The sequence below is a fragment of the Melanotaenia boesemani genome, chromosome 18 (genome assembly GCF_017639745.1).
Source record: "Melanotaenia boesemani isolate fMelBoe1 chromosome 18, fMelBoe1.pri, whole genome shotgun sequence".
Taxonomy (NCBI): Eukaryota; Metazoa; Chordata; class Actinopteri; order Atheriniformes; family Melanotaeniidae; genus Melanotaenia; species Melanotaenia boesemani.
The window spans coordinates 10,291,703-10,316,658 of NC_055699.1; the positions used below are offsets into that span (position 1 = coordinate 10,291,703).

Genomic DNA, 24,956 nt, shown 5'->3' on the forward strand with positions numbered 1-24,956 from the left:
CCAGGCAAAGAGGAATTTAAAGCTTCAACCTATGTGAGATTTTCTGGGAGTTTTAGTTAAATAAAAATGTCTGAAAGCCTCCTTAAAGCTGTCTCTTTAGAGTTAGATATGGAGGTGTTTTCTTTTAAGAAAATAAAGGAAAAGCTCTTTAAAAATGTAATCCTCAACAGCTCTTAAACAGGGACTTTGAATAAAAAAATTGGCAAGCTGGAATTGAAATGTTTGTTCTTCCAAAGACACAAAACCATTTTGTACAGTGATATCACACGTTTGTCCTGTTTGAAAAATGCACTTTAATGTTGCCATCGCTCATGCATGCAGCTCTTTTTCAGCTGATAATGCCTGTCATCCATTACTCCTTACTGCACTCCATCTACTGCCACTCGCACCAGCCTGGTGGTGAAGCATCAACATACTGCTCTGTGCTGCACCAGAATATAACAAATTATCCTTCACAGTGGAACAGAAAGTAAACTGATGGTATGCTTTCATCACTATAAATGCTTGAATCTTTCTGTTTAAATCCAACAAATGGGCATAATGTGTTTAATCTCTTGTTTTTTCTTTTATTTTTTTAATACATCATCTATGTCATATATATATATATATATATATATATATATATATATATATATATATATATATATATATATATATATATATGTATATATATATATATATATGTATATACATATGTAATATGAATGCTCTCCCCGTGTATGCATGTGCTCTCTCGGGCACTCTGGCTTCCTCCTACCATCCAAAGACATGTGTATTAGGTTAACTGGTCACTCTAAATTCTCCCGAGGAGTAACTGTGAGGGGTTGTTTGTTTCTCTGTGTTGGTCCTGCGATGGACTGGCGACCTGTCCGTGGTGTACCCTGCCTCTTGCCTCTTAATTGCTGGGATAGGCTCCAGCTTCCCTGCAAGCCTTAACTGGATGAAGTGGTACAGAAAATGAATCAGAGGATGACCCTGCATCAAGACACATAATTCATTGATCAATTTAAGTTTGAGTTTTTCTTAAGTTTAATTACTGTTTGTTCAGCATTATTGGCTGTTTAACTTTAGTCATCACATCTGGTAGTTTCATGACTTTTCCATCCTTTTTATAAAATCTAAACAATTTGGACAGAAAATAGGTAATATCACCATGTAGACAGCTGAGATGATGCTGTATAAATGCTGCATGAAGAACAAGAACGTGGTAGTAATAATGTAGAACAACATTTACATGCTGCATTCACTTTTACTTGGACATTTAAGATTTACTCAGGTAAAGGTCACTTTACACTAAATATTTGTTAGAATTTATTTGTCTTTTTTGGGGTGTCAATTGGGGGGGCCAATGAGATTTTAGGGGTGCAGCTCTGAAATAAATTTAGTTTTCATTATTTGGGTCCCTACAGAGATGTGTCATATCTTAAAATACTGCCATATGAAATTCAGTGTCCACATATGCTTCCCTACATCATTATATATCCTTTCCAATGCCACAAAACTCAAATACTGAGCCAGCAGGTATCATCTTCTTTGCTTTAGAGTGTTGTTTCAACATAAAAACATGGACAATGAAAGAACACTGTTGTCAGAAATGTCAGCACACTGACAATTACTATACGGAAATAAAGAAATACAGTTCTTCACCCAGACAGCATAAAAACAACATATTGGTTGCGTGTCAGTTTTCACAGAGCAACATAAACAAAAAAGATATCAAGTTTACAAAATACAACGGATTCAATACTGAGAAAGAATAAAATGTTCCTGCCATGACGAATTGCTCTCGAAATTTTTTTTTAATAAAAATGACCAATGTGCTACTCATTTGCATACATAATAATGAGCACTGTTTCAAAAGCGATAAAAATAAAGTCAGTAACCAGTCTGAGGTGAATCAGAGCATTCAATGTATAATTTTAAATTCTCTTATTTGTGGTAGTATACTAGATGTCATGAATTATAAAGGTAAAGTGTATACGGATCTAAAAATGCACAAAAAGAGTACAACATCAAGAGGAACATGACCTACTCGAAAGCTCATCACCTCAACAGCATGAGAGTAAAAATGACAGTACAATATGCTGAAATTTCAACAGATAGGAGTTCATGTAGAGAACACTTTCAAGCAGCTGCATGAGACTGTAAAGCACTAAACACACAGAGGAAACCATATCTTTCCAAACATTCCTTCCTCTGGGACTCTTTTAACAAACTGAGACACAAAACAAACAGATTATTGCACTTAAAAAAAAAAAAAGAAAAAAAAAGCATGGATGGAGTATGGCAACAGTCTGCTTTGTTGAGTCTCCTTATATAGTCTTTTCCCCAGCAGAGCCTCCAGACCTGTTTAGTGGCAGATATGCAAAAACAACTCTGCAACACAAACCAAACCCGTATTTCAACACATCAACTCAAATCAAATTTAAACAAGCAGCAGGACGATGGAGATACAACCCCCATCCCACCCCCACATCTCTGATAGACCGTGTGCTGTTATTGGCAATCTGACATGTCTGACATTGGTGAAGTTATCCAGACAGGCTGTAGTTTCAGTTTCAGTATAGACATTAACATCCAGGCGTGAAAATGAATGTGCACATCAGTTTTGGCAGGAAGTTGAGGAGTTATTTGTCTCTCTTGGCTTCACTTGTGTGGCTGCAATATGATAGAGGATTTTAAAAAGCAGCAGTCTGAACAATCGATCATCTGACTGACAGTCACAAGTGTGTGTTTGGGTGTTTAAGTTCTCATAAAGATAAAAAATTTAACAACATGGTCATCTGTGTGGTTTATTCCATTTTATAAAATTGTGATGGTCCACTGAGGAACATTTATTATATTAAATTCTATAAATACAACTGGCTGGAGGTCAGGGTTTCATATTCAGTCTGTTTGGTATTCAAACGGGAGCTTTTTCAACTTGAACAGGTGTTAAGAGTGGTGGAGAGGTAAAGGGCAGTGAATGTCACATCTTATCTCAATGAACAATAACTGCAAATGTCACGTGTCTTGCAGAATAAACTAACAAATATGTGCACTAACAGGTGGGATAGGGTCCAGCCTTCCACGAATAAATCAGCTTACACAATGGATAGATGAATAGATGGACTGTGTGGTGCCTTTCAACAACATGTGCCATGTGCACATCAGCTAGGCCAAAAAAGTCATCTGCCTAAAACAAATGAGACCTGGAGTCTTGTAACAGAAACCGACTGACATTTTCCACCCTTTTTTTAGGATGTTTCAGTTATGTTTTAGAATGTTTTAGACTCAGGTCAATGAAACATTACTATAATGTGCAGTACAGTACGGACAAAGACGCTCAGATTACGCCAGTGATTGATTAAAGTTGTGAAGGGTCTGTTTAAAGATTCTGACTAACCTCATTCAGAGATTGCTGTTACTTTAGCATTGTTTAGTTGGGACTTTTTATACAAACATAAACTTATTTAAAAAATAGTTAGTTGGAAGTATGCTTGCACATTTGTCCCTGTGTAGCTCTAAGACCACTTTTTTGGAATTGCATCATCCTAGAGGCGGGAGAGATGGTCTTCCACCAAGCCACCAGTGCATCACTCTTTGTGGAAGGCACAGTGTTTAAGTTGGATGAAAACTGGATGAAAGTCTGCATAAACCAGAAAAGTGATGACGGCTGATGGCGGATTTCACAAAGATTAGAATATGTGAAAAACAATAACAAATGAAGATACTCAAGCATCAATTACGCTGGATTATCTCAACTATTTCTAAACTGTTTCAATCAATGACAAAGACATTTGTCCTTGTTCCATTTCTGGTTCTTAGAGTTTATATATATTTTTGAGACTCCCCCCTGCATGGCAGCAAAGAGCTACTACAGATAAGTCTTAAATCTGCAATATGTGAATCACACTAAGCATTAATCTTCAGACAAAGGATGTCTCTGTTTGCAGCAATTATAGGCAAACAGGAGAAGATAATATTTGCATCAAGTCTCCTGAGTCATCTAAGTGTTGTTTTGACAGCAAGTAAAGCAGTTATCAACAGGTCACGCTGCCCGAAGTGCTTTACAAACTAAAATACATGTAAAATAAAATAAAGTGCATGATAGTACACAAAACAAATAAAACAATACAATAACACAAAACAATTAAAAACAACTACAATGACTGTTGTTACTGTGTGATTAGCTCAGATATAACACAATTATTCAATACAATTATTTTCTTATTTACAGAACAGTCTGGATTCAGATTGTATCTGTCTCTCTTGTTGGAGTCTTTCTCACCAAAGAAGGTCCAACAAAACAACAGTAACAACTCTTTCCTTGTCAAGCTTTCACCCTTCATATACATATATATATATATATATATATATATATATATATATATATATATATATATATATACATAAATGCTTCTTTGGGTGCTGGTGTGCAAAAAGTGAATTACAAACAGATTTGCATTTACTCTGATTTCTTTTAACTAAGAGAAATTTGATATCATGCTGACAATTTGGACTTAAATTTAGGTACTGATGGGAGATATGCCACAGCTTAATGTGCACTCAGATCTATTAACAACAGTTATTTAGCAGTTCAGTCTCCATTTGTAGAATTGTACCACTTTTTGCTTCATAATGTATTAGTAGTCTAGTTTAGCTCTGACAATGAAGACAGGTCACTTTGTTAAAAATCCTGAGATACATGTAATAAACTTACTTCTACCAGGTGAATACACATAAACACGTAAACATAGCCTCAGACATGGATCCTCTAATATTTTTATCTTAAGTAGCTGTTATTAAGAAAGTTAAGTTTGACTAAAAGGTGATGCGAAATGTCCAGAGAAACCAAATCTAATAACATTTAACCATTATGTCCCACATTAGGCAACAACTCACAAATGCATTTTTGTTTATTGGAGAAAAAGCACTGTTGTTTCTTTTAAATGTACTGTGTTGCAGCAATTACATTTAAGCTTTACTGAACATTTCAGAGATAGCAGAGTAATACTTTATTGAAATTAAGAGTTTCTAAAAGCCATTAGTGACGGCATAGTAGGACAAGTAGAAAGATCACAGTGCTGAATAAGTAATGAGATCTGGCTTGAAATCACTGATGCTCACTCATTCCCACAGTTTGTTCCAACCTCTCTGACAGTGACCTGAAGACAGTGTAAGCAGAGAAGCGCTTTAATCTGGTTTAATGATCTGGAGAGCTGCTGCAATGAGTAACAGTCATTCAGGGCGTCAGACAGTCTGCTGTTAAGGCTTCTGTTTAAAACGTGAAATGTCCCTATTGTTGGAAACTTCTGTTATGACATCGGTTAACCCAAACACAAGCTGACCCCAAAGCAAAAACAAAGAATGACACAGATTTCTTTACTTCTATAAAACTGATACTTGATTTGTGGGATTTAAAAAATAATCAATTCTGACTCAGTTGAGTACAACCTAGATAAATCCACTTTACTTTAAAACAGCACACATATTTATAATTTTGTTTCTAGCAATAACAAAAACACCCCAACACAAAAAATAATTATCATTTTTTTAATTGCATTTTTTTAAAAGTATCTTTAAGAAAAATGTTAGCATATTTAAAGGCTTATCCTCTAAATTAAACAAAAACCTTTGCATATCCTAGAATTTGTTACCTAACAAATTACATGATTTAAGCAAAAATGAAGCAGTGTAGCAAAAACTTCTGCAGTTTTTTTTTCTTTGACGTGCATTTTCATAGTTTAAAAATAGTTTAAAATTAATCAGTCGTGTCCTGTGGTAGTTGCTTTTTTCTGACAGGACTGGCTTGTAGATTTCTCTGTACTGTAACATACATTTAGCTGAAGCCTCAAGTGACAGTCACAGCTTGTTTTCATGCACAGATCCTCATCGTGTGCACATTTATTCTACCAAAACTGGTGACGATGACAGCATCTTTAATTGATTCCAGCCATCATAAAAGCCATATAGTGAGAGTTAAGAAACATTACACACTGACACTGGAAGTTAAGTCTCTGAAGTTCCTTTAAACATTAGATTAAATAAAAAATATATAAATAAAAAAGATGGTGATCTTCTCTGGCTACATGAAAGATGTGCCAGTGTTAACAGTTGCCTTTTTTGCTGCTATGTTACAAACTAAATCATCTTAACTCGCCAATGTTCAACCTCAAAGCCTTTGCAGGACACACCATCATAGACCATGTCCTTTAAAGCATGCAAACTCTGTGCTATACTAAGTAAAGCTAATTGGGGAGATTTGTATCTGATAAATCTTTCAAATAATTCAAATATTATCTCTCTGACTCAAAATTTAACTGCTTCTTTCTAGAACAGGAATGGGCAAAGTTGGGGACTGACTTAACCATTCCTGTTCTAGATACAATATCAGCAATATAACAACAAAGGCCTAAAGAAACATGCTCAAAGCAAACGAAGAATTGTTCATAAACATGTACTAGAGAACTCAGAGAATGTGTCGTCAGTGTAAAAAATGTTGGCTCTGTTACTATGCCTGAGTAAATTACAATAAAACAGGAGAAGATTGTGACATTTCTGTTTGACAGAGGATACTAAGTCCATTCTTAACATTATTATTTTCACAAAAAATATACTTTTTTTTGTTATGTAAGTATTAAAGCGCCAACTTTGAGCAATAATTGAAAGTTAACACCATTGTACTGTTTTTTAAATTTATTTCAGTATTTTGTTTCAGCTCTTATAAGGGTCGGTTAGCCTTAAAGGGTTATGCAAGTGCTAGCCATTACAGCATGATGATATACAGATTTGTACGTCAAAGAGTCTTCTTTAAAGATAAAATGCTTCTTTTAACACTTTCCTCAAGTTTTTTATGTTTGTAAAGTTCAATTAAAAATTCAACTCCAGTCAGTGGGAGATTTCTGCTTATGGTTTACTGTTTCTGCCTTTCAATACAACAAAGTGCTGGTGGTGGGTAAATGATGTGTAACAACTGGAGGAATAGTGGGCTGTTTGGGTTGGGAACTGCTTTTCCACCCTGCAGCAACTCATGAGCAACACAGAAAGAAAAGAACATGGGAGGACGTAAGTGTATGTTAGTGTGAATATATGTGAACATGTATGAAAGCATATTTGTGTGTAGATGTGACATGTGAAATGGTGTGTACATGTTCATGCAGCAGCACAAGTGTGCTTACAGCTATCTGCATACACTGGGTAAAGTTTAAAGTGGTATGTACGTAAACAAGCACACGCATGAACGTTTACAGCTGACGATCAAAGCTTCATCCCTCTTCAGTGAGAGACGTGAGGCAGTGAACCTGGAATGATTAGAAGTCAGGGTAAAACTTAACGAGCTGTCTAAACCCGGGCGGCCGCCATCATTATTACTAAACACCTCAAAGCTGTGCGCCAGACAAGGCGCCACAACAAGGAACAAGGGTGATGCCATTCATTTCCATAGACACAAACACAGGTCAAGCATGGCTATTAATCTCCTGCAGGTCCACCAGCCTGTTCTCACTGTAGGAGACGGGGATAATTTCCTGTTCTGGTGTCTCTGTGGTCAGATTTAAGGGGATCCATTCCCACACAGAAGGCAGATGAACACCTGAGGGCTGAGTTTAATTTGATATAAAATATTAAACCTTGAAGGGCCCTCCTCATCTTCTTTTTCATTACCAAACATCCTCTCTTCTAAGGAGATTTATAATTGCTCCGGGGAAATGGACAAAGGGTATTTTTAGGTTCAGCTCAACCAAAGACTTTATTGTTTCATTTTCTTCATACTATATGGATTTTTCCAAAGACAGGAAAGTTTATTATGTGAGTCAAAACTAGTATGAATTTAAGGAAACTCTGGACTTTTTACCCCTAACTACCCCCCCACCCCTCTCTTTTTTTCCTAATTTGTACTTTCTAATATATATAATATATATTTTATATAATTTCTAATTTATTTTTTAATACTTTAAATATATATATATATATATATGAATATGTCTTGTGGGACTACATAGCTGCAGTAGTGATTTCCAGTTATGGTCATGTCTCCTAAAATCAGACGTACTTTCAAGATTGTCCCTTTGAATAAGAAAGGTAATAAATATTAAAAGCAGAGGTCAAATTAAACAGCAGCAGATTTTTTTCTTTAAGGCTGCAGACTATAAAATGCTTACAGTACAGTAATATTTAACCTTTACAGTAAATGCTTCACCTCTTTTTAATTCCTGTGATATGACTTTGTTTTAAGCCTCAGCTAAAACTAAATTGATGCATTTTTTAAAAAAATAATCCCCACAGCACCTACATTTGAAAGAGCAACCATCTGAAACTCACAGTGGAAACTCAAACTGAATATTTATGTGACAGTGGTAGTGATCAGATTAATTTATGCATTGACATTCACTTCCTTTTTCTTCTTTGCCATCTGCTTTGGCTGCAGCAGCTGTGTTGCTTTTCAGCTGGCTAGTGTGATTGTGATTGGCCAGGTGGTGGTTAACATGAACACGCACAGGAAACCTGGGTTAACTTACCAAGTTCATAACCACTGTTAGTCACAGAGTCAGTTAAGCCAGATCACCTAACCAGCCTCATAGTTGTAGATGTAGAATAATGACAAGATATTGTCTGTATCTCTGAATCCTCATTGTTGTCTTTTGGCATATTTGGCCTATTTAAACCCAGAATAAACAGCAATGACTGGAAATCTGGATCAAAAACAAATATAGCTTATGTCTTATCAGATGCAAGACTTATGCTGAAATCACCTCTATCTGGGAGCTGTTGTCTGTTTCCTCTGCAGACAGCAAGCCTGGAAAACCTTCAGGCTCCTCTGGTTCTGGCTCCTGGTCTTGTTCCTGACTGGCCCTGTTACTGTCCATGTTACGAGGTCTTGGGGGAAGCCATCTCCTCCACCTGTGGCTGTACAGCTTCACGTCCACTGTTGAGTGCTCTTCTCCGGTCTGCTCCTGAATGTATGAGTAGGAGACCCCTGAGGAAACAGGACACTGTGATTAACTAAACAATACCAGTAAAGAAAAATAAAAGGAAGCATGACACTTCAGTTAAATCACATATGTTGATAAATGTGTAATAAATCAACATAAATTATGCAGTGTATGGTGCATTAAGACAGCATGGCATTAAAGGCCTTGAAAAGTCATTCTTTGAAACTTGTGTTAGATAAACTGGAAGGACCAATCTCCAGTTTTGTCAAACTGTCAGACAGTGGGGCTGAAATAATTGGCACCATAAGTTTTACTCTCACTAAGGCATTATTAAAAGCAAGGCAGAGACTGTTCGAGCCATTAATCTTTTGCTGCTTCCTCATTACTTACTGCCTCCACAGATTTTTCTCATTGCTTTTGGAAGACATATCTATCTGCCTGAAACAGACACACATGAAGGATGACTCAGCATCTATTGTGCAGACCAGTGGGCCACAGTCGAGGGCAATCAACCCTATCCTGTGTCTGAAATGAGATGCTGGTGACAGGTGAGAAATTCTAGTGTGTAAATGTAAACACTGACTTGATTAGCCAAGCTTGAGACCACTAATCACTGGCTCAGAGGTGAAATGTGCTGTGACATTTTAAATGAGGGCTTAAACGAGCCCGATCTTCCATTATTGTACCCCTACCCCTTGCTGGTTTGAATCATTGTTTAGTTAAAAAATTCACAATCACTGACAATGCAGCAGGGATGTCACAAAATTAGAAAAGTATGACATTACATTTCCAATGGCTTTAAAAAGGGAATCCAAGATGTAATTTCACTTTTTTGGCTGATTTCAAATGTTCTTTGCATTCTTGCAGCAGTTTGGAGCTTTTTCTCATGATTCGGGTTCATCATGTCCATGCACAGGTGGTGGTACAGTAATGTGCAAAAAATATGTAGTATGCAGCAACAAAGATAGAACAGAGGAAGAGAAGGCAAGCCAGAAAACTTCAATACCACAGAACGCCGTTAAAATGTCCTTTGCAAATGTTTTGATAGAGTGGAAATGCTATTAATTATGGGGATCATACTAAAGGGAAAATGTATCCATTATATCCACAGACAGAACATTTATTTCTAACATCTCACATCAGTTACCACCTTAAAAATTAAAGAAAATGTTTTGCTAACAACACCAAAAAAAAAAAAAAAAAACAAACAAACAAACAAACAAAAAAAAACTAAAGAAGTCCAGATAAATATAGAAAACCTAAAAAGCTAGAGGCAAACCTCTACAGAAGAAAAAAAACATGTGACATGTGATCCAGACTGAATCATATTCCCTGTTTGGTACGTGTGTTCCTTTACATAATAACTATTTTCATCTGTTAGTCCTCTGATGGATGGTTCCCCTGCCTACTTTCAAATGTTCAGCATGCCTGCATAAGCTCCTGCCCCCTGCAGCCATAACAGGATTAAATGGTTAGTGGCAATTAGTAATAAACTTCATTTTCATAGCACTCATCCAAACATTAGGTTTGCAAAGTGCTTGCATGATGTTGCTGCTATGCAAATAGTTTTGGCTTGAGGACAGAGAGAAGTGCTGATTCCTCTACTATTAGTCTATGATGCTTATTTTTTATGAGACAGAGTTCACAGGGTTTAACTACAAGAGCACATTTTCTAGTCTTTTCCCCTGTCTCTTTTCTCTCACGCTCACATTTAGTTCTCCATGCTTTCCTCCTTCTGGGCCCCCGACCAGTAGTTCTCCGAAGGGGAGGAGAGAGGCACTGGGAGCAAGTGGAGAGGCTTAAGATGCTAATTCGCCCAAAGAGGGGGTTGACAGATTCATTTTATAATGAGTGTTGGCAAAAAGGAGAGCAAAGAGATAAATCTGCTTGCAGAAGTGGGGGGTTGACATGCACTGGAAGAGTTTAAAAGAGCAGATTGTAGGGTGTAAAACATGGCTCGGATGGGGGTGTCACAGTTTGCAGCAGACAGTTTTCAGAAGACAATTAAAAGTTCTCTTTGGTCACCGATGTGAAAGATCAGAAGCTGAGCTATGATGTTTGGCATAGTGTCAGACTCTTAGTGAATTTAACAACCCAACCACCATAAAAAAAAAGACAGTCATATATAGAAAAATTTAAAGACCTCTTTTTTAAACTTTATTCTAACTTTAATTTGGCTTGGATATAATTATGATGCATTTACGTTTAACTACAAAAAGAGGAAGTGCTAAAATTTTAGGGAAAAAAAATCTGAAACTTTAAATCTTTTAAATCAAGACTTTAAACCCTTTTATTTTAATAATTATAACTGTTAACAACAAGGATGAAACCATCATTCCTGAAGTAAAGATGTTGAGGGATTCACCACTGTATGAAAGAGTGGGAAAAAAGAATGATGTAAATATTTATTGGTTATGCCTACAAGTCATGAAAGTGTTTCAAGATTAAGAGAATCCAGAGTATTCTTTGTATCCAAGGGACAAGACTTAAAAGCAATGATAAATAACTGTGATCCTTTTAAGCTGCATATGCTCACTGTTCTCAACCTCATGAGTGGTACCGGGGCCAACGCTGGTGTCACGATTGCTAAAGTGCCACATGCTATGATAAAACCTTGGCCAACCATGCACCAGCTAATTTTTGTGACCTTGTGTTTGCTACATTAGTGGCACTTCAGGTAAAAGTGCGAGCACATCAGTCCCTACAGCATATGTGTCAAAGTTAAGGCCTGTGCGCCACATCTGGCCCATGAAAGAATTATCTTTGGCCCGCATGATCATATGTGTTAGTTCCAGGTTCAATATGTGCAATAAGGCCATTTTAATAAGTTTTTAATGATTATTGAATCAGTCTGGCCCTCAAATTATTCTTTTTTTTTTTCATTTTGGCCCATTGTGTATTTAAGTTTGACACTCCTGCCCTACAGACATCTGCATGACCCATTAAAACTCAATAAGGTGAAACGATTGTAAATTTCCATAAAACATAAAAAAAAAGTGATGTTACATTTGTGTATGTATTGCGTATGATTTCAGTTAGTGCTAAACCTGTCCTACAGTGGTGTCAATTTCTCAGCAGCACCACCTACTGTATAGGATGAAGGCTACAGTGAGTCCAGCACGGTTCAAGCACAATTACAATTACCTATGCAGTGAGTGTAATGGGTGCTTTGGGCAGCACCGCATTAAAAACAGACTTGTTTCTGTAATGGAAATCCTTGTGCTAACTCTGGAACAGCTTTGTTCTCTCAACTCTCTGTCAAAACAGTTTCAATTTTAAACTCAAGATCCAAAAATGCTATTGACTTCTTAAAGTCTGAGTCTCATTTAACATGAACTAAAGGAAGTGGAAAGTTCCAAAAGCCAGCATCTGGAGTTGCTTTAGTCTTCACTTATTTGTAATAGACACATGTATATAGTACAACGTATTTGGAGCAACATATACTGCCATTTCAACTTTCTTTCAGAAAGGCTTGTAAAATAATGGATTATGTTGGATGATGGTCTATCAGAACTGGCTTAAAATAAATATGTCTATATTAATTCCTGAATGCATAATCTCAGTTTTGTTGTTGAGTCTCTGCAGCAGCTCTGTAGACCAACTACACACTCACTGTCTCATTCTCAGCATACTTCTAGTGCTTGCTGAAACACAATCCCTAATGGTCATTAGTTAACATAGACGCAAACAACTAAGTAGAACAGTAACATCCGCTTACTGAAGCACATACACATACTGTTCCACTCACACATAAACATCTTTTAATTCTTTACAGGATCCTTGTCAGCTCTTAAATATATAGTGGAAAGCTAGCAAGCAGTGGATGCTTTTTAAACACAGAAACCACAACACAGGGGCCCTAAATAATTGACTGCTCTTTTCCCAGCACGTCCCTCTGTGAATGGCAATGAGTCACCTTTTAAAGGAACACATGCACCTTCATTTCTCTTGAGAGCAGCACCTCGGTGATACATGGAAGGCTGAGAATCTTATAATCCAGGCGAAAGTCAGGGTCTTTCGGAAAGGATTTAGGAGGCCAATGAGGGCAAACCCCCTGAGGGACACCTAAAATCACCCCCCAACAGGACGAGGCTTCCCCTAAGGGTGAGACTGCTTCTTGGATTTTGTGAGAAAGGAAATCTTTTCCCTCTTTGTTTCTTTCAGTATCTCTGCAAGCCCCCACATACCTCCACCCTGACTCTTTTGAGCAGCCTTTTTGGCTGGACTCACGCCTGTCAACACCTCTGATTCACCAACACCAGAAGGACTGGAATTTGGTTCCACCTTAAACCTTTCAAGGACATTGAGAGAGTCATAAAAGCACAGAATAAAGGTTCCTTTTTTCATTCACTTTCCGCTTGTTTCCCCTCTTTTCTTCTGCTTGTCACCTGACTTACTGATACTGACAAAAGACACACAAAACTGGCAAGCCACCAACATACAATATTTGTTGCATCCTTACATGCTCACTGTGCACATGCTTTGACCAGAGAATGAAAAAGAAATCATATCTATTGAGCGCTTTTTGGCTTTTTCATTTTTGGGTGTCAGAGTGCTTAATTTAGTGCCCATAATAAGCTGCTTTATCAGTGTAACAGCAGACCTTGTCAAGCACAGTGAAGGACCTCTTCACAAGGCTGCAGCAGTGCTGACTCTGTGCACTTCCACCCACCAGGGTAACATGGATTTAGCTGATGTAACTACTGAAGATGCTTTCAACTTGTGCACCTCAGATAATTTGTGCAATGAGAGCCAACACACACAAAAATATCAACTAAATTCACATGAATGTTTAGAGTTTTAATAGTCAGGCTGTGAGATATTTTGCTTCCAACTCAAAGAAGAGTGTCAAAACTGTATAAACTCTTTAAACCTTTCCAATAACATTCATCAGGTCAGATTGCCATTTTATAAAATTTATAAAGATATAAAAAATATGATAATTGTTTGATAACTCACAAATTAGTTAAAAATAAGCGGGCTAAGCGGCGCGCAGGCAAAAACTCTGGCATGGAGAATGACTTCTGGACGGCTTCGAGGGGATTCTGGTCCACCATCCGGTGGCTCAGGAGGGGAAAGCAGTGCTCCGTCAACACTGTGTACAGTGGGGATGGGGGCCTGTTGACCTCGACTCGGGACGTTATGAGGCGGTGGAAGGAATACTTCGAAGACCTTCTCAATCCCACCAACATGTCTTCCGATGTCTGGGGTAGCTGGTGCTGGCTCAGTTCAAAGAGCATACAAGTCTGACTTTTACTTACCAAATGCTATTAATCGAGTTAGGAGTAAAGCCAAAATAAGCTGAAATTGATTTGATGAATTAATAAATTGATTTGATAACCACTCTATCTCTGGTAACAGATTATGGATAACATAGCAGATGTCAGATGTACCTTCACATCATCTATGTACAGCATGCGTATTACGAAGCAATCTGACTCCAGGCGTTTCAAAGCAGCCACAAGAACATACTGCTCCCTGTGCAAAAACTCCAGACAGACAACTGTCTGAAGCTTTTTTGCAGACCAAAGTGTGCATTTCTGACCTGCCTTGTCTTGCTTTTTACACATCCTCTATTTAAAATGCAGCCTGTCATTAAACAAACACATAAAAGTCAAAAAGCTGACTGCAGGAGAAAGTTAAACACAGGTAGGCCCCAAGTCAGCACCTGCAAGATAATCCAGTTTCAAACACAGCTCGTAAAGTGGAGAGCATTTATCCAAATGCATCTAAATCTGAGATAATCTGTGCCCTGAGACAAGTCAAGGCATGGAATAAAATATTGCAGCAGTGAGCAGGTGAACAAAAGGACAAAACACTGTTATAGCAGAAAAGATGCTTCCCATGACATTCCCTCGTGTACTGACATGAACACTTTGTGCTACCATAGTTGTTTTCCCAGCATCTACTCACATCTTTTCAAAGTTTTAAAAGAAAAACAAACAGCCCTTGAGGTTTAGATTAGGAGAGACATAGACATATAGAAGTGTCAATCTTTTGTTCTTTTCTGAATACCCTGCTTACCAAAGATATCACATCATTAATAATGTATTGCAACATTCATGTCTCTTAACTAAACATGCAAAGCTCAAAGACGTCTTTCAGCATTTATGTGAAAACAATGTAGGACATTCTTTATATCGCTTAAGCATCGACTTGCACTGAGCTTCTCTGATACTTGTTGTGTCTGACACAATAAACTTTATCAGAATAGCTCCTGGCAACACCACAATCAGTAAACAAACACAGAATGGGGGGCAAGTGTTCCTGCATGTTGGCCTAATGAGAAAAGTGGCTGCAGGGATATAAATAAAAGCCAATTTTTGAATTTTGAAAGTGTTAATTACAGTCTGCAGAAATGGAAGGGTTTCATTAGTGAGATACTAATATTGCATTCATGCTGCCTGAAGCAACATGGCATCCATGAAGAGAACAGGTGTCGGGACTAAAAGAAAAAATGAAAGAAGCCCTGAGGGGAAAAATAACAAGGCAGAGCTGGGAGGAATTTTTGCTTCAGGTCCTGTGATTTTTAATCAAGGCTTTAAACATGAGGAACATAACTGTCTTTTATGATGGAGAGCTGATGGAGGGCTGCTCATTTTGCTTAAAACAACTAAATAAACAGGACATGAAATCCAAACAGACCATGCCACAAACATTCCCAAGCGCACAGTATAAAACCCCAAAACATAGGGTTTAAAGTGCTGGAGTCAACCATCACAGAGCTCGCTGTCACCGCTGTGGCTTTCTTTATGCAGCTGGTGGTTATCTTGACTGTGTTGTTGGTCAGCACAGGAAGTGTATATAAGAACTCTTTGGCCATGACAGACAGGCAGACATGCCTGCAGGCAGTGGGATTACAGTGAGTGCTGCCTGACTAATGTGAACATTTTGGAATTCAGTCAGATGCAATGTTTGCCTCATATTTCAGGAGGCTGAGTAATTAACTACAAGATGATGAAGAACTGCTTCTGGCTCTCATTACACTTTATAACTTTGCCAATGAGGAGTATGGTTCAAAAGCAACACAGGAGCTCCTCTTTCAGTGCAGACCTTTAGCTTTTTTAACATTATTGCATGCTGACAGGTGACTGACTAAAACCCCAGTGAGAGAAACACTCAGCTTCTCTCACTATGATTTAATCTCTTCATGAGAACACAAAATCAGGCCTTTCACTGTCCCCACACACCTTTTAATGCCTACTTAACACATCTTAAATTGAGAAATGGTCATGTCTGTACTAGTGAATAAGAAGGGGTAGACAGGACAAAAGCCTACTCTTTCACTCTAATACCCCTCACCACAAACTACAGCCTCACCCCCATCCTGCAGCCTGTGGGCACACACACCCAGACACTGCACATAACATATATTTAACATAATAATCACTCTTTTTTTCTTGCATATCCTGAAAAAGCTCTACCTCTCCCAGTCCCATCCAAGAGCTGATCTCTCCATCACTTCAGCGTCTGTGGGGTTTGAGGTCATGAACTCACAGAATCACTTTGTATATTTTGCCCAGTTATACCACAGTTTGAGATGGTATTTTAAAGTACTGTTCACAAAGTGCAGTTTGACACTGTCTTAAGCTACAGTATGAGTATGAACAAAAAGGAACAAAAAGGAACAAAATGACATTTTCCCAAAAGCAGTCGTGATTAAACCCACTGACTCAGATGTTTGCTCAGACATTTGTCACTGCAGACATTTTGGCTTGTCACATCTACAACATGTACAGTTATGAGCAGCTTTACAGTTGGTTCAATAATTCTTGTAATCTTGATGTCAACTTCATTTTGTGACTACAAATAAATTAAAACCAAACAATTACACAGCAATTTCTTCACACTACAATAATAAAACTGAGGGAAAAATAGAAGAGCACTATTTATTTTTAAATTTAATGGCACCTGCCTTGGTTTTTTTTTTTTTTTTTACTTTATTTTACATGGTTTAATCCATGAAATCCAAAGATCTTTTTAATGCATTTAATAACAATTATTTATTATGGCCCACTTCAGAGGTGGGGGTTTACTGTCCACCTGCTCCAACAATCATGAAAAACTGTAGACTTTATGGAAAAGATGGTCACTGCCTTCAGTTCAGGCAAGTAAAGCTTTTATTATGCATGCTTTTTAAATGGTAAACAGGGGGCGATACCTCTGGTTCCAATGAGAAGAATGATTTTGGTTAAATGGCATCACTTCTCACTTGATTTGTTTTCTCTTCTCCTACTGAGTTCATAGTCATAAATGAATTACTTGCTGATTTATAATCTAAATAATTGATGTGCAAAGTATTCTACTTGATTAATGAATTTATTCATAGAAATACAGATTTTTATCTTTTAGAAAGTATAAGTGGACACAAAGGTTTTCCAGACCTGGAAAACACTAAAAACAGATTCCATACTTTTCCATAATTATCAAAATTGTGTATGAACCCCTAAATATTAAGGGTAAAGAATGACCAATACTGATTTAGTACAAAAATGCTAAAAAATTTTGGCAGCAGTGTTTTGCCATGGCACATAGAAACAGGACATGTACAGTAATAGTAAGCTGTACAGAAAATATCAGGACACTTGTATGTGTTCTTTCTATCACTGTAAACTGAGTATGCGGGGACCTGAAACCAGCAGGTCAAGTCTTTGAGCTCTTGCTTTGTTCACTAGAGAATAAATCAAATTTTATCCTGGTCTTGGTTTGTTTTAAAGTTGTTAGCTAATACGCTATTAAAATAATGATGGGGATATGACTTCAGTTTCACAGCATTAGCAGTCCTACTTGTTGATTCTCCCTTTTAAACATCCCATTGAACGATTGGAATTTTTTTTCTTCTTTGAAATAAAATTTTGTTTTTCTTTTCTTGAAAAAATACTTGCTGCCACAATTTCTCTGTTAGGTTATGGTGATGTTAGGTGCTGGGATGCTAGGTGATGTTATGTACATTAATATTTGTTTTGCAATACTTACTGTATCATGATACAATCTACACCAGCAAAAAGTTCATTATAAACCTTAAAAGTTTTATACATCACTGTACATTGTATATTTGGGTTGGATGGCCACCTTCATCTTTCAGTAGATTAAATAACTGAAATTCTCTTATGTTTTTCTTATTAATGGACATATATTGTCATGGTCTATGGGTTTTCGGTTAAGTGTTTTTTTTCTTTTAGTCAGGATGCTCCTCCCCCTCCTGAGGTCCTTGTCTCTGAGGGGGTCGCTCCTCCTGCGCTGCCTTTGACTCTCATTCCCGAGGGGGTCCTGGAAAGGGACGCTTCTCCTTTAATGCCAGGGCTTGTCTTTGGGCAGATCCTGCTAGACTTGCTTCTCTGGGTTTCAACTTGCTAGTGTGACTGAGGGGAGTGCAGCTCTCAAAGCATCCTGTGATTCACCATACGGGTCCCAGCTCTTGCTGTCGTGGCCTCCAGGCCGCCCTCCTGAACTCAAGTGTCCCCTGTCAGCAAGGCCTCCCTCGGGAGCTTGTTATCCTCCCTATATATACCCTTGATTTCTGCTAGTCTTTGCCAGATCATTGTTGTTCTCCCCCTGTTTTTGTATTTCTAGATTACCAGTTGACATCCTTAAACCCTGGATTTTTCCATTCACCTGCCTCTTCAGTACGCTTTTGGGTCCACTTCTTCGCTACCACCATGACATACATAATGTAAAAGGTATGGGGAGTTGTTGTCTCTGCTCAGAAATGTTTGTTTGGCTGTTTTACATCCTCAATGTCTGCACTTAAAAGAAGACTGCTGCTATGCACAATACTTTATCAATTAATCAATGAATGTTTAAAATTATAATAAAGTTACAGTCCTTTTTTAGACTCATACCGACACAAAATGCATGTGAGAAATGTCATATCTTGTTGTAGACAGCCACCATTTAGCTGAAGACTGATTCCCTGTAGCGTGTAAAATGAAAATTTTAAGTGTGTGCATGTGTATCCAGAGCTGATGTGTATTTCTGTGACTAGTCCTGCATGTGGAGATTGAGTGGCAGTCTAAGAGTATTTACTGTTTTTCCACTTTCTCTCAGAGATGAGGACTCAATGCGAGGCCAGACAAGGCCCTTGGGTCTGTCCTCAGCCTTCCTGCTAATCCATCAGCATCAAGTAGCCTCTTCCACCACCCTGCCAAACCTCTCCACACTCTAATGTTCTCTGAACTGAGCACTGTGTAAACACATGCAGACGGGTCCAACTCGTAGCCCAATGGACCTACCATTTCCCACAGTTCAAAAGATAGGACAGCTTTCTGATGAGTGTAAGGTGGCCAAGGACAGTCAGTGTAGATTTATTTTTTCAAATATGTCATCTAATCTGACAGTCGCTCATTTTTATTCATAACAGATGCACTGTAGCCACTGTGCCCTCCAAAACAGCCAACACTGGGGTTTTTTAATAAAATGTCCAGAAAGAAAACTGGAAGGATAATGGGGAACCATCATCTTCGAGGAAGAAATGTGTTTGGAAAAAAAAACCTGAATGATCGTGATCGACAATCACTTAAAGGTTTGATGAAATCAAATCAAAGAAAAACAACAACAGAACTCAGCACTATGTTTAATAGTGAAAGTACAAACAATTCCACACACAATGAGAAGGAAACTCAAAATTATGGGGACCAAACAATTGTATAGCCATAAGAAAACCACTAATTAGTAAGGAAAAACCAGAGAAAAGGCCTGGAAGATGTAGTCTAATGAGTCCAGATTTAACCTGTTCCAGTGTGATAGGGGCATCAGGGTAAGAAGAGAGGCAAATGAAGTGATGCAGCCATCATGCCTAGTGCCTACTGTGCAAGCCTGTCTATAATCTGGGGTTGCTGCAGTTAGTCATGTCTAGGTTAAGCAACATTATGTGCCCAAAGGTCAGCCTGAATATACTACCGGACTACCTGAATATACTGAATGACCAGGTTATTCCATCAATAGATTTTTTTCTTCCTTGGTGGCACAGGCATATTCCAAGATGATAATGTCAGGAGTCATGGGGCTCAAATTGTAAAAGAGTGGGAGCAGGAGACATGAGTCCAGACCTTTAGCCCATTGAGAATCTTTGGGATGTGCTGGAGAAGGCTTTGCATGATGGTCTGACTCTCCCATCATCAATACAAGATCTTTCTGAAACAATAATGCAACACTGAATGGAAAGCAATCTAGGGACATTGCAGAAGCTTGTCAAAACCCTGCCACAGAGAATGCGTGGGAAGAATCGAAGCTAAAGGTGGTTGAACAAAATATTAGAATCCATGACCTTTTTTTGGGCCAGGCAGTAATGGCCTTTGCTCCCAACACTGTAAGGTACCTTAACTAAGACACAAAACTTAGTACACAAAATCTAATATCATTACCAGATCTTGAAGCTGATTAGGTAAATTACAGCTTTAAAACTCCTTTATTCCCATGGTTCCACTTATTTGACTGTACTTTAGTTTTCCCATGTTTAGTCAGTGATACTCTCTCAACACAGCTTCTAATTCATGCTGATGGTGATAAATTCAACCAACAGCATGAACTGTGGTTTTAAGACTTGGTGGTCCAGGACTAAGCACAGCCTACATCGCCACTTATGAAACTCCTTATGATCAAGCTGCAGCCATAAATACTTAACATGTGAGTAACAGCAAACCTCTTAAATAAAAACATGCATTATACATATTTTCTAAGACCTAGATTATTTTCACTGAGCAGATGTAACTATGTGACCAAGATTTTTATTGTAATCCACATATACTTAAAAAACATGGAAAACTGGAAAAAAAAACTCACCAAATCCCATATCCTCCCACCTACAATCTCAAGGCATCCACCAAAATAAGCCAGCACTAACAAAGAAATTGAATGTACAAAAAAATCCACAGCAGTAGGGTTCAACAGAGGCCACAAAATATACTGCATATTTTCAGACTTTCATCTCTTGCTGTACACACTGAGCAGAGATAGACAACAAAAAACAGAGGACCGTTCCCCAGGCCTATCACTGCAAAATCCAGTCAAGCACACATCATCTGTTGACAAACTATACACCACATCCAAATCACACAGCATAATTGCTTCAGTCTCTTTCTATTCAGCAGTGGAGACTTGCACAACTCTCAGGAAATCAATATTAAATATTGTTTATATACAACCTTCTTGCCTTGTTGGGAGCTTTGCTTAACAGGAAATGAGTCCTACAAAGTAGTGTGTTGCAAAACAGGTGATTGATTCCCTCTAAAAATCCCATTATGAGCCAGGATTGTGTATGTAGCAAAGTGCATCTAGTTAACCTTTTGTTCAATTATAAATCAGTTCTGTTAGATTTTCTCTTGTGTGAATTTATAGTGATGCAAATCTGGCATTATACATTTAGTCTGGGCTCTGCTTCATTTCTTTTCTGACAAGCAAAAACTAAACTAATTAAAATATTCAGGCCTAATTAAATTAATTGAGGATAAAACCTAGAAATTTTCATTTATTTTAGTCCCTCAACTCTTTCAAGGCAATTGTAATGGCACCAAAATGACATTATTATTGCTAATTTTAATCATCAGCAGCATTAAACAAGGTAAAAAAAAGCCTCAAATTTTTTATTTATCTGGGCAGTACCTATAACTCTGAGGCCACTTCTAAGTGGCCTCAGAGTTATAGGCACTGCTAAGTAATTACTAAGTAATTACTATCTTCATTGGATCTAAATTGCTTTCTTGGTGAAATTGACTATTGCCACAGATATGGAGATGAAAGGAAAGGAAGACAGTGTGTATTGTAATACACAGCAGGGACTTTATTGGTAACATCATAGGGATTTAAATAAAAAAGTAAAAGAAAGGGGTTAGCACTCCCATTTACAACCCCTGAATCTGGGTGTGCAGCTGCAGGCCATTAACATCTAAGAGGTTCTGGGTCACTACATTTATAAAATATGGAACACAACATAATATCTTGAATATAAGTGAAGCTGTGGCGCAAATCTTGTTGCTGCTGGAAAATGAATAAGGTGACTTGGGTGATTAAACCAAAAAACATTTCTCTGAAGCCTCTTAGTGACAAAGTGACACATTTAACAACTTAGACCTCTGGTTTTTATAACCTTGTCCCTGTTAACAAGTCTTTAAAAAGATTATTTGTTTGGTTTTGTTAGAAGTGAAGACATTGTGAAAAACCCACTTGTCACATTATGCTCAAAAGATAGGAAAGTAAGTATTTTGTGTGATGAAACAGTCTTAACACATAATTTTTGCTCTGTTGAACAGTGCTGACCTGACTAAATGGATGGGATGAAAAAAACAGAGGGCATAGAACTATTCTGAATTATAATCTGCTTATTCTTTTCTATTTACTGTAACCTCATACTTACAGAAATGGGATCTAAGAATTAATATCATGTCTTTACTGTTCAATAAACATATAGCTGTAGCAGTCAGATAGCTCAGCTTAGCTGTTGCTGGAAACAGTAAGAAGCAAAAGCTTAGTTCTGTTGAGACAATAATAATGTGACCTGACTGCAAGAGTAACTTTTTTTCAATATAACTTAAACAAAAAAGTTGAATTGAACAAGTGAGTAAAACTTGAAGCAAACATAATATGCTAGTATGCTAATCAATTGTTACTTGGTCATCCAGCTAGCTCTGACAGTTTTTTCATCCTGATCCACAACATAATGTTTTTATCAAATAAGGTTTTACATGAATAAAACACAGACTGGAACTAAAGAACCCATTACATTAAAAACAAGCAAAAAACAGTGAAGGTAGACTAATTTGGTCTCCTCCGTGAACTAACAGGGGAGCGGTGAGCTAGCTGGCTACAGATGTTCATGCATTACCAGCTAAACTTTAAATATGGTCAGGACTGAATTTATGTCAGAGGAAAGGGAAGAAAAGGAAAACTCATGTTTGTGATTTTCACAAACTTGGCTTCCACAGCCAAATTGAGCAAATCATGCAATATTAAAATCAATATTTGACTTTAGATATTAGCTGCCAGTGCAGTGGTGTCTCTGTTGTCATGTTACCTGCTGCTAACACATTTAAGGCCAGTGTTGTCAAAAATCACTTTTATGTTTTACCCATAATGTTTTATCATATACGTGTGAAACATAAAAGCATATTGTTCTTAACATTATGATTTTATATCAGACATTTTTGTTTGTTTTCCTCCTTTTTCAAGAGTTGCTCACTTGTACAGCGACTTTCAGTGACTCATCTTTCTTTGTCACTGTCATCTTTAAATTAAATGCAGTGAAAATGCTGCATGATCCTGCTTTCCTTTTCCCCCTCAGCTCAAACAGTCCCACTTATGTTGATCACCTTAGCAGCCTGTTGACGCTGCCTGTCAGACTGATGCATGTGCTAGCATGCATTCTTGTGGTAAAAGACTCTCATTGTTAATGGAGGGTGAAATTAGACAGCTAATGTGTTTCTTCTTCAGTCTGCGGTTTGCACCATCAATTCCTTAAATATGTCCATTGATTTCTATAAAAACATAATTCTGACCCTGGTGGAGGACACGCAAGTAATTGTTCGTTTCTGGACTGATGGTACCATTTGTCTTGTACTGTTGAGCCCAGTTTCACAGTTAATAGGAACAGACAGTTTAGTGCAAACAGCTTGAGAGTCTCTGGGTTTGAATGCAAATGGAATGAATTCCTTCTAATCTTTTAACTTACTCTCCTGACAGACAAGTATGGGAATGTTTTGATTAGCACTGTCATCTCCCAGCATAAAGGTTCCTAATTTGAATCTCCACCAGGGCCTTTCTGTGTGTTTGCATGGGTATTCAGCCTTTCTCCCATACTGCAAAATCATGTGTTAGGTTAACTGTTGATTCTGAGTAAACCCTAGGAGTAAATGTGAATGTGTGTGGTTAATTAGCTCTGTGATGGACTGGTGACATGTCCCGGTTGCACACGCCCATCTTGCCTGATGGCAGCTGAGCTTTTGCAACCCTGACTAGGATAAATCAGGTGTATAAAATGGATGGATTTCTCTCTTGTTTGTGTTTTACTTTTTAGTTTTTTTTTCTGTGTCATGGGCAGGGGTTGGCTGTTGAGGTGTTGATAAAGAAGGGAGGAGGAGAAATGGCTGTGTTATTACATGAGTAGAAAGATGGATGCACCAGCCCACACTTACAAACCTTCATGTTTTTCCCAGGAGGAGAACAACGAATGCTGCCTGGCTCCTAATCAGTCAGTGAGAGATTCATATTCACACTTATTTGACCTTCAGGGTTTCTTGGTATAGAGAGAAAAGAAAAAAAGACTAATTTTGAGCTGTTAGATTTTTCTTGTAAGGGAGGTCTGAATTCAAAATCCATGTAGACAATAGAAGCTATGTTGCATATTTCTGTTCTTCTCATGTATTTTACAAAATGTTAAACCCACATGTGAGATAATTCTACATTTCAGTTTTTGTTTAGTAACAAAACAGAGGGAATGTTAAATAAAATATCTGAGATTTTTTCGTCCAATCCATCTGCCAGTAAAGTTTAAAGTGGAAACTTTGTTGAAATCTTCTCAAAAACAATAATGTTAAATAACAGAAAAGCTTGATATTTTATGGTAGAGCTAAACCCAGAATCCACTGTGCCTTTGAAATCTTGCTGTTTTGGGACTTTCAAATGTGACAAGCACGCCTCAACCCCCACTCTTGATGCTGGTTTTTTTTGGGCAAGTTGCCATCAGTGCTGGGCTGTCCTGCCTCTCTGGTGTTCATTGATCAAACTTAGGGGGCCCATGGCACTGACAGAGCCTTGACTAGCCTCTCATCCTTCTCTGGAAAAAGAAAAGGTATTTAAATTCCTTTTAACAAAACAGAGATTTTGTTTATAACAAGATAAAGGAAAGAAATATGTTACCTAAGGTTTTCTGTACTGGACAGAAAGCCAAAAAGTACTTTCTGTGGAGGATATTTATTTATTTATTTGTTTGTCAAACCAGGTTAATGCATAGTAATTATGTGTTAAATTGGTAATTGACTATTTTGATGACGTAATGTAGATAAAATGAGTGGATTTACCCTAGAGAGCTAATCTCAGAAGAGAAGACAGAGA

General features: G+C 37.7%; 1 protein-coding gene across 1 annotated transcript in view; it reads right to left on the reverse strand.

Moving 5' to 3' along the window:
* plxdc2b (plexin domain containing 2b) overlaps positions 1-24,956 on the reverse strand; it is a 93,582-nt gene that overhangs the window by 48,400 nt on the left and 20,226 nt on the right. The window contains exon 2 of the mRNA XM_041967538.1: positions 8,733-8,956. Coding sequence (XP_041823472.1) covers positions 8,733-8,956 — 224 coding nt within the window. The remainder of the gene's footprint in view (positions 1-8,732; positions 8,957-24,956) is intronic.